The sequence below is a fragment of the Lolium rigidum genome, chromosome 5 (assembly GCF_022539505.1).
Source record: "Lolium rigidum isolate FL_2022 chromosome 5, APGP_CSIRO_Lrig_0.1, whole genome shotgun sequence".
NCBI classification, from domain to species: Eukaryota; Viridiplantae; Streptophyta; class Magnoliopsida; order Poales; family Poaceae; genus Lolium; species Lolium rigidum.
The window spans coordinates 118,893,502-118,904,440 of NC_061512.1; the positions used below are offsets into that span (position 1 = coordinate 118,893,502).

Sequence of the window (10,939 nt, forward strand, 5' to 3'; positions counted from 1 at the left end):
GCATCATGGTGCAAAATGATGAGATGGATGTGGTAGAGGGTTCCTTTTATAGGCTTTGCATGCTCTAATATCTTGACACATAGGTGGATGACTCTTGTTTTAATTTGATGAGTAAGGTGCTTGATTGTCATGCTCTCATCCATAGCAATCCTTTAAGCATGAGGTGGCATTGCTTAGGATGCAAGCTAAGTAGATATTTTCATCCTATGTGGCTTTGGTATTATCTTCTAATGTGATTTATTTTTAGATAGCCAAGTGGCTTTTGTTACTAAATATCTTGTGAATGATTTTATGCTTGTGGTTGAGTCACTATATCATATGTGATTGTATTTATATTGTAACTGGGATAAAAATGTCAAAGACAAGGATTATACCCCAATTTTGAATGGTGATTGTTGATTTCACCAAGGCATGATCATATGAGTTTCAAAGTACTCATATTTTATTTTATTCAAATTGTTTGAACTATAATTCGTAATGTAAACAAATTTAGTTTTGTGATATTCCACTTATTTAATAAGTTATGATTAAAATAAGAATGGGTGACTTTTATGCACTTAGGTCCTTGTGTTTTACCATAATTGGTATTTAGTTCAAGAATTACCTTGAGGTTCATGGTAAGAACATGGGTTAGTTTAAGACATGGAAAAGATAAGTGAAGAATGGGTTCTCCATTTATTGTTACTTGATTTCCAATTGAATAGATGTTCTTATGATATGACAAGGTTTACCATAATATGATCTTTTATAAGATCAAGCAATTGATCATTGATTAAGGTGTTGTTGGGTTTATTTTAATCTCATTTGATCTAACCCCTTAGATCAAATCATCTCTACCCAAAACAAGGTTTTATCAAAGGTCACATTGAGGTTTATAGCACTTGACTTGATGAGCTACTTCAATTCCACCAAGGGCAAGTGAAACTTCAGTTACTGTGACAGTTTTACTTTAAAGCGCGAAAATTTCCCAGATTTTCTATACATGAATGCAATGCACACATCTGTTTCGTCTATTTTTGTAACCCCAATACCTAGGATATTACAAAGCTAGTAGTGGCACACTACTTGGTGCGCCACTGCTAAGCCAGATAGCAATCGCGACACTGCTAACAGTTAGCAGTGGCGTGATAGCAGTGGCGCTAGCTAATATAGGTGCGCCACTAATTAGCTATTTTCTAGTATTGAGAGAGCAAATAGTCGTTATAAGAGTGCCGAGTTTCCGAATTATAGAATAATATATCAATCAGTAAAACACTTGTTTCAATAAATTCATCATAACTATACTTTTGTAGTACTATATATATTTGATGTTTCATACATTATCATTCTCTATAGACTTGGTTAAGCTTCCTTTCATTCTTATTTGGTGATAACCAACAACCCTCAAATCTATCTTACTTCACTCCTCATTCAAAAGTGTAGAGTTGCTAAGAGAAGAAAGAGTGCATGGATTCTAGTGCTCAAGTTTCTAGGTGCCTGTGAACTTGCATCATGGGAGTTGAAAAACATTTAGCAGCTTGAGATTACCAATCTCTTCTAGAATGCCTCCACTAAGACGGTTATGTCTCTAAATTATCAATTCATGTTTCAGTTGCCCAATCTCTCTAGGTATTGGCTCCACCAAGCTGTTTTTTTTTTAACAGGAAAGGTCCCGAAGGACCTAGAGCTGCATTAAGTCAACACGGTTACATACCAGTTTACAGATAGGGCCTCGAAAGAACAGGAAATAACAAACCAACCCTTAGGTTTTGCATACAGGACCCTAATGCATAAACTAAAAACGCGATCAGGTCCTTGGTCGGCACCAAAGAACGATCTCCGCCATCGACTGCCTTCCACGCCGCTGGGGAACAAGCCACTTGGGGCGCGGATGGCCAGATCTGTCGACGACGAGCCGTAGGAAAGCCTCCCAGTGGAGGAAGATCTCCTGGAGAAGGGCCGCCCTTCGGCCAAATGATTCACGGGCAGGGCGATGACGCCGGCGCAGGTACCATGTTGATGAGCTTCCCAGGAAGAACACCACCCCAACGTCGGTGTTGATGAAGCACCCGCGGCTCTAGATAAGTTGAGACACCACCACCGGTGTAAGGAAGCAGCAGCACCATCGCTTTCCTCTCCCTCGCCGCCATGGCCGGCCGAGAGGATCAGCTTTGGTGTGCTATCTCCACACCAGAAGCAGCATGGATAAGACCTCCAGCAGACAGACGCGGTGGTGACGACGCGGCTGAGCTCTTCCTCGCCTCCACGGCCGGCCAGGAGCCCTTCCACGACGTTGTTCGCCGGCGTGCAAGCGCTTTCCCCCTCGCCTCCAAGGCCGGCCAGGAAAAGACGCCGCCCGCCGCTTCCGCTCTGCAGCAGGAAGTACACCGCGTCGCTTTTATTGGAAGGAGCGTCGGTCCTCTGCTTCCCTCTCCCCTCCAACCACCGGAGAGGAAGAAGAAGCAAGAAAGACCCTACATCAGCCGAGATCCAGGCAGCCAGATCTCGTCCTCCGCTCGAACTACCGGGAAAGAAGCCCCCTACCGGCATACCGCCGCTAAACCTACCTAAGCTATATACTCCGGCGCCTCCCCTCCGCCCATCTCTACCGGCGTCGCTGGCGAGATCGGCCTCGGGTCAGCCCGGTGTCCTCGAGAGAGCTCTCAGTTACTGTGGATAGGAGAGAGAAGGGGAGAGGGGGGGGGGGGTGAGCAGTATGTGAGGTTGTCCACCAAGCTGTTTGATTTGAGATCAAGTGTCAACTGGTTTAGAGATGTTTGCAAATCTATAGTTCAGATAAATCTCAAAACTGAGGGAGTGGCTCGCCACATAGTCGACAGACGACAGATGGCCGAAAAGGAGAATGGAGAAGAAAAATGAAATTGAGCAAGCGTCGGATAGGGAAGTCTCTCAACGGTGACAGCTGGTGAGATGAACAAGTGGTCAGATAAGGAGTACAGTAAGTCCGATCGACCGCCCATCTGCTTCCACATCCACGACCAAACGGCATCGCTCCACGTCCGTCCACGCCTCCACGGCTCGCGCACCCTCTTCCTCTCCCATCGTATGGGTGGCTCAGACCACGGCGCGTAACAGCAGTCGAGTGTCGCAGCATGGCCGCTATGGTGAGAGCATGCATGCCGCTCCGCACCCCTGCTGCCGCCGCGGCCGCCTCGTCCTCCGCCGCCACCACGGCGGCTGCCCCGAGCAAGCCTCGCTCGAACGCGCGCGTGCTCGTGCTCGGCGGCACCGGCCGCGTCGGCGGCTCCACGGCCACCGCGCTCTCCAAGCTCCGTCCCGACCTGAACATCCTCATCGGCGGCAGGAACCGGTAATTACCTCAGCGTTGAGTTCATTCGCATTCCATCAACTTGAACTGGGAGCGTTTAGTTTCGGTGATTAGTAAAATTTACACATTTGAACTCACCATAATGCCAGACGCAGCCTATGTATTAACGTCCGGCGAAGTTTAGTTTTCTCTGAAAGCATCAGGTACTTGCACTTCTTCTCTAGCTAGCCTACGCTTACATGTGTTCTAATTTACCAGGGAGAAAGGCGAATCTTTGGCATCTAAACTCGGCGTCCAATCCGAGTTTGTGGAAATCGATACCGGCAACGCAGCCATGCTGAAGGAAGTGCTACAAGGTCAGTACTGCAAATTATACAACAACCTGTGCTTAGTTGAGACCAATTTGTAATTTTCGTTCATGATCATGAGAGAAGCAACTTAAGATTTCAAGTTTTAAATGTCCCCCCAGATGTGGATTTAGTTGTTCATACTGCTGGACCTTTCCAAGGGGGCGCTGAATGCACCGTCTTGCAGGCGGCCATATCGACTAAGGTGACTGGAAACTTGCTATCCCTGAGGAAAAGTGCATAAGTGTTGCGACGTCCGTTGAACTTATTTTAGTGATATCATAATTTACTGCAAATGCTATTGGCTCACTGAAACTTTTGTGAACAGACAGCATATATCGATGTTTGTGATGATATGGACTATTCATGGAGAGCCAAAGCTTACCATGAAGAAGCAAAAGCTCAAGGCATTCCAGCTATTACAACTGCCGGCATATATCCAGGAGTGAGCAATGGTATTACCTCACATTCCTGTCATGAAACACCTCAATTTGGCTTCCTATTTTTTTGTATCTACATACAGTAATTCTTATATGCTCTTTGATGTTCCATTAGTGCCAGCAAATGTCCTTGTTCTTTTGATTAGCACTGCAAGTGTGTAAACTCTGATTTTTTTTAGATGCCACCTCTGATAGTTAGACAAGGATATGCTATTCCAAAATAGTATTCTTCACCAAAAAATATATTCCAAAACAGTATCCATAAACCAAATGGAAAGATATTTTGTGAATCCAACCTAGTATAAAAGAGGTAGGAACTTTGAAATCACCAACCTAATTTGTGTCATGCACGTAAATATGCCAAAAGTCGAAAGATATGTAGAAACTTAAAGCTATCAGAAAATATGTTAATCAATGTAGAAATATATGAATGCCTGATAGTTCGAATTTTCCTTATAATGGCATTTTCAGTGAATTATTTTTGACTTATTGCGGAATTGGACACTGAACAAGTGCCCTGTAAACACGAAAAATCAAGGGCACTTTGATGCCTAATAAGGGCTGAACATGATATATGTTTTAGCAGAGTTCGTTTCTGTGCCAAGGTTGCAGTGTGCAAATGTTGGGATGGTGAGCTCCGTCGGTGTTGGGCCAGCTGTTATATTGGATTATTTCATTACGAAACGGAAAAAATTAAACTAGAAGTAACCATGGAAACACAGAAAAAAATCTCATTCTGCTGGGAACTCACGAACTTGTTAGGAAGGAACTAGATCATATATGTATTATCCCATTAAGAAAGTGTGTGTAGTTAATTTTGTGTGCTTTTTAACACAGCTCACGCTTGTTCATTTAAGAAACTGCAGCAAATATGTAGAAGAGTGTCACATCCTACTTTTAGTGCTTATTCGTGCACTGAATTGTTTTCCAACAGTGATGGCTGCTGAGCTTGTGAATGCTGCTAGAGATGAAGATGGAGAACCTGAAAGACTAAGGTTAGGAGATCTCAATATTTTCTAGAAAAATAAAGTCAAATCAGACATTAATTACATAAGGGTGGTTTGACTTGATTCTCGATCCAGATTTTTGGCCATGTTGCTAAATCCTTTTTAGATTCTTCTATTATACTGCAGGTTCTGGTGGTGCTGGTCCAACGATATTGGCAACAAGTTTTCTGCTTCTTGGGGAGGATGTAATTGCATATAACAAAGGTACTTTGACTTCTTTATTATTGCACCACTGGTACTTCTCGGAGCAGTGGAAAGATGAATTCACTAACATTAGGAATATAGGAGAAGAAATCAAATTGAAGCCCTACAGTGGAGTTCTCAACATTGATTTTGGAAAGGGGGTTAGAAAGAGAGATGTTTACTTACTGTAAGTGTTTTCGATATTCTCTCACCCTTCTATATCTTACAATTGACAAACCAGAGAAATCCAACAGGGCGAAAGTTACTATTTACGTTTTATACCTTGCGATTGACAAACAGAAAATCCAATGTCAACTATTTCAGGAATTTGCCTGAAGTGAAGAGTGCTCATAAATTTTTAGGTGTGCCAACTGTCAGCGCTCGATTTGGTACTTCTCCATTCTTCTGGAACTGGGGAATGGAGGCTTTTGCCAACTTTTTACCTGTTGTATGTGTTCTCAGTTATCCCTTTTTAAATTTCATGCAAGCCCTTTTATTTTATTTCTTTTATTACTGTTTCCATTAGTATTGTAGTGGTATTAATTAAAGAGAGTGGAAATTGCAAACAATCAATAGCATTTCTTTTCCTAGAATTTAAGCAATTAACCAATTCTATATGTTACTGGGCCTGAAAATGAGGATTAATAATTTGAATAAAGTTGATGAGTTGGTGCTAATATGGACTATACCTGACTTCACCTTGGTCCCTTTTAGGAGTTCTTGAGGGATAAAGATAAGGTTCGAGAGTTGGTTGAATTAGTTGATCCCCTTGTCCGAGCCATTGACGGCTTTGCAGGGGAGCGTGTCTCCATGAGAGTAAGTATTTCCTTACCTCTATTTTCAAAATACCATCTCTGTTCAAGCTGTGTACAGAGTCTGAGCATACTAGTACTAATTATCCTCAAGCAGTGTGTACTGTAAGACCATATAATTTCTACTCCAGTTGTGTCCAGATTGTTGGATCAAATTTATTTTGTTTGCGCAGGTAGACTTGGAATGTTCGAACGGCCGGAATACTATTGAATTGTTTTCTCACAGAAAGCTGTCTGTGTAAGTACAAGAAGCTTTCTGCATCCATGACCTAATTGATCTTTGCCGTTAGTATTCACCGGCTATCAGATTATGTATCCATAGCTCGCAGTTAATGAGCCTAACATTAGTTTTATCGACAGCACATACTATGGTGCACTTTCCCAGTTCAGATAATGTATCCATCGCTCGCAGTTAGTGAGCGCATAGTCACGAGTTCCCATTCGTTTTAGAACGTCTCTATGTTTCTTTATGCTATGGTGCACTTACCCAGTTCAGAAGTGCACAAAATTATTCCAGGCAATCTATATGCATCTCATATATATGAGCATCCTATGTTGGATTTTCAGATCGGTAGGCCATTCAACGGCTGCATTTGTTCAAGCAGTTCTGGAGGGAAGCACTCAACCAGGTGTTTGGTTCCCTGAAGAGGTGAGTAGTGCTCTAATGGGAAGACAAACAATGGAATAGTTAACACGAGAAACTCCTCTGCACCACACAAAGATGGAGAAACTCTTTCACTTTCTAAAATCTTCTCAATTACTCTTAATGCAGCCAGAGGGAATCGCAATTGAATCAAGAAAGCTTCTTCTCGAGCGTGCTTCCCAAGGGACAACAAACTTTGTGATGAACAAGTGATGTCCTCTCTATCCTATTTTCAAATTTGAAGTGGTGAACTAATATCTTGTATGCTAGCTAACATAGTTCTGTCGCTTGGATTGGCAGGCCTTCCTGGATGATAGAGACCGACCCAAAGGAAGTTATCTTAGGAATATACGTGTGAAACAACTGGAATACACACACCTGAATCTGGATACAACTATATCCTAATTTTGTTGATCAAATGTTGGAGAAACTTACAAAGTTTTGGACGTATGATCAAGGATAACGCAGCAAGAAGTTGTGCAGGCAGCTTGCAGCAAGCAGAATCCTCCATTCCTGTGTGATTCTTTGGTCGTGCTGTTGGAAAGGCTGTAAATAACATACTGTAATGATTTTGTTTGCTAGGGAAGTGCAGAGTGAGCAAAACCGTGCCATGTAAACTTGTCAGGAAAAATGTGTACTGGGTCTGTAACTGAACTAAATGATTATAGAAGCTGAGAATTATTGCATGAAAGTGGCCTCATCTGAAGCTATTAGATGCAACAATTGTGGTACTAAATGGGAAAGAAAGAGTACAAGAATTATGATGCGTCAAGGTGGAATACAAGAAAAGGGAATTTCAAGGTTGACTCTTGGCTAAATGTTTCCACTTCTCATCGTGTAGCATTCCATACAAGCAAGTAGGGTCCTGTTACCTCTTTCAGAGGTAGATTAATTTACACGAAGACGTGTGTGCCACACGCTAGTAAGGGAATTGAACAACAAATCATCACAAAGTCAGATAGACAATCATCACAGAGCTAGAACGACCAATGACAGCACCATAGCTAAATAACACATTCTTTTTTAGCAAGCTCCTTTAGCAGCTCCGGCGAGTCTCCTGGTGCTGCAGCGTCCGTCTGAGTCGCCTGCACGGTCGCTTGAGATGGAGCAGGAGCAAGAGTAACATTCTGCACCCAGTGCTCCACAAGCCTTTCCACAGGCACCTTGATCACATCACGGCGAACGCCCATGTCTGACACATATCGCCCCACACAGTACATGCTGCTCGTCACAACAGCCAGACCAGCAACACTGGTTGTCATGAAACGCAGCGGTGAAGAAGCCACCGCGCTGAACCCAGCATAAAGGGACGCCATCTGCCCGCTGCGCCCAAGGCTAAAAGCAGTCTCGATAAGCAGCTCCGTCTTGCAATATATGGCGAAGTCCTCACAGTTGTTCTTGAACAGACTATACATGCCAAAGCCGCTGTTGAGGAGGTGCTGGGCACGGTGGACGACAACATGAGCAGCATCGGAAGGGGCCATGGTGCACGTTCCTCCTCGTGCTTTGGCGAGGAAGAAAGTGGGCGACACGGAATAGTCGAAGAGGTAGAGACTGCCACCGTCCAAGAAGCAATCAAGGCAGGACATTATGACTCCCTCAGCCTTGACAAGGTGGCCGCATTTCTCGCAGGGAGGGCCGTCCCCCGTTGCAGGAGAGGAGCTAAACAGAAACTTGTCCATGAATGTTCCTGTCCCGATTTCATGCCCGGCTGCTCTGGTGAAATGGATAACCATGCCATCTCCGGTGTATATCCCTGAAATTGGAAGATCACATTAGATGATGGAAGTTCTAGTGCACAACAGGAAAACTTGTCAAGAGCGCAGCACGAACAAGTATTTCGGCGATGAGCATATTCCCGGAAAAGATTAGTAGGCACAGGCAGCATGAGCATTGACTTTCATATGCAGTGTGGCTTGAGAAAATAGCAGATCGATGCCATATTGTTATTCAGTGTGAAAAAGCTTAATGAAGAAGTGAAAGATTTACAGGTCTTTGCACTAGATATAAACGATAGGCAAACGAGTATTAACAGCAATGAAAAAAATAGCGCGCTATTTCACGCTAATAGCGGCGCTATAGCGTATTTGCGAGTTGGACGCTATGCTATGCATTCTAGGCACGCTATGACGCTACACGCGCTAAAGACGCGCTATTTCACGCTATTTGGCGCTATTCGCTATTCCGCATAGCACGCTATTTTGCAGAGTAGTTTTTTAGTAGCTCATTCCATATTTTGACCCACTTGCGTATCCTAAATTCCTAATCCATGCAACCCTAGACTAAGAAACTCAGATCGCGCACTCCCCAACTCCTTGTCACCTGCTCTGCCCGGCAGGCGACGACGTGACGGCGCAGCTCCGCCCCCTTCTCCTCTGTCAATCGGTGGTAAGCGGCCGCGCCTAGCTTCACCTTCACGCCTTCACCCCGTGCCTCCTTTCCCCTCCTTCAATCCTTCTAGTTCGGGACAATGTGAATATTAACTATTGTTTGTGATTTTGAGACTATGTCATATCAAGTTATGGACTATGTGAACTATCTCTGGTTGATGTTTGGCTGCAAAATATCATATCCGAGATTTTATAGCTGCAGAGTGCTATATTTATTATTATATATATGCTGAAATCCTGAATTTTCATATTTTTTGTTAAGCGCTATTTTGAAAAATAGCACGCTATTAGCACGCTATAGCGTCTATAGCGTTTTTCTGAAGCCCACGCTATTTATATTAGCGCGCTATTTTTTTCATTGATTAACAGTCAAGAACAGAAATTAGGCGCACAACGTAGGCTGTAGCTGAATCACATAAAACACCAACCCGTCACATGCCTGAATCCAAACACACGTCGTTGTAATTTTTTTACGCTACATTCCACAGAGCAGAGGGGAATCACTGAAGATCCTCCACGCTAAAGAGCAAAATTGTCTATGGTTATTTGGAAGACCCCTTCGACAAAATTACACATGAATGGGGACCAGCCCAAAAACCGTAGTACTAGCATATTGTCACCAACAAACGTAATTTCCCCCTAGCAACAAGGCATTCTACACGCCGAAAGCACCAAATAGATCGATTAGGAGATGAATCCACATCTATTGTTGCAGAGCATCTTCAAGGTGACCCCAGAGGAATTAGGTGTACGATTAATGGCGGTATGGTCCTTAATTACTCTTCAACGAACCGATTGATACAGATAGCCTGGGGGCAGGTTGGGGGAGAAGGAGGGGAGGGGATTACCGACCGTGGTGGGCGTAGATGTAGGCGGACCTCCACGAGTAGATGTGATCCCCGGCGGCGATATCCTCCCGGGACACCCGATTCGACAGCACCCCCACCATTGCGTCGATCCAACGCTCCGGTCGCAACTCGCAACCGAATCCCCAAATCTGAAGCGGCAGAAACGGGCAGGGCTAGAGAACTATGATCATCCTCGTCCCCTTGCGATCGCGAGACCTTCTCCGCCCCTGCCTCGGGGTGTCGCTTGCTTAACGGCAAAGAATGCCCTGGATGAACGCGGATGGCGACGGCAATCGGTTTAGGGTTAGTTTAGCAAGGGCACGAGGAAGCGGCCGATGTTGCCCTACCGGCTAGCGCCTGTTGTCCGCCGCGTAGGATTTTATTTTGGATCTCTAAAACAAAAACAAACAAAAAACATAAGCAAATGAAAGACCATAGTTGTCTGTAACTCTAAGTATAGGCTGTATGGTTTCTATAAATACTTCATTTTTTTAGCTGGATAAATACTTCATATATGAAAGAGCATATATATTCGGTACTTCATATATGAAAGAGTTCACGCTTTGGATTGTGCTGACTCATGGTTTCACTTGGAGGATTTGTTGGTCTTGTGGGACTATGGGAGTCTTGTCCATGGGATAGGCTCCCTCACTTTTGAAAAATATTCGTCCTCGACTCGAGTTTTTTATTTATCTCCATGATATGGTGAAATATCCAACACACTGAAGGTATTGCTCACCGTGTACTTTAATGGTGGTATGTCGATGAGGTATGCATTGTTGTTGATGCGCTTAAGAGCATCTCCAACAGTCGATGTCTCTAGCATTATATCCAAAAAAGCAACTAGTTTAGCGCGCAAGAGACGCAAATTGATGCTCCAACAGATGCTGCAACCGGTGTTGTAAAGTAGAGTGCGCTGCAAAAACGCTATCTCGTGCACTATATCTACCGCGCCGAAAAGAGCGCGCGGTACAAATCGCACGCAGAAACAACTACCCAGT

General features: G+C 44.0%; 2 protein-coding genes across 2 annotated transcripts; one reads left to right on the forward strand and one right to left on the reverse strand.

Moving 5' to 3' along the window:
• Positions 1-3,092: 3,092 nt before the first annotated feature.
• On the forward strand, positions 3,093-7,506 carry LOC124652165. The gene is made up of 13 exons (XM_047191187.1): positions 3,093-3,310; positions 3,527-3,624; positions 3,738-3,820; positions 3,944-4,070; positions 4,990-5,050; positions 5,169-5,266; positions 5,348-5,432; positions 5,570-5,693; positions 5,960-6,061; positions 6,231-6,295; positions 6,625-6,706; positions 6,830-6,909; positions 7,001-7,506. Exons 1-13 carry the CDS (start codon positions 3,093-3,095, stop codon positions 7,056-7,058), a joined length of 1,281 nt encoding a protein of 426 aa, XP_047047143.1. The 3' UTR covers positions 7,059-7,506.
• On the reverse strand, positions 7,477-10,258 carry LOC124652166 (protein LEAD-SENSITIVE 1-like). The gene is made up of 2 exons (XM_047191188.1): positions 9,943-10,258; positions 7,477-8,456 (listed from the first exon to the last, which is right to left on the reverse strand). The coding sequence occupies exons 1-2, from the start codon at positions 10,037-10,039 to the stop codon at positions 7,705-7,707; spliced, it is 849 nt and encodes a 282-aa protein (XP_047047144.1). The 5' UTR covers positions 10,040-10,258; the 3' UTR covers positions 7,477-7,704.
• Positions 10,259-10,939: the final 681 nt, after the last annotated feature.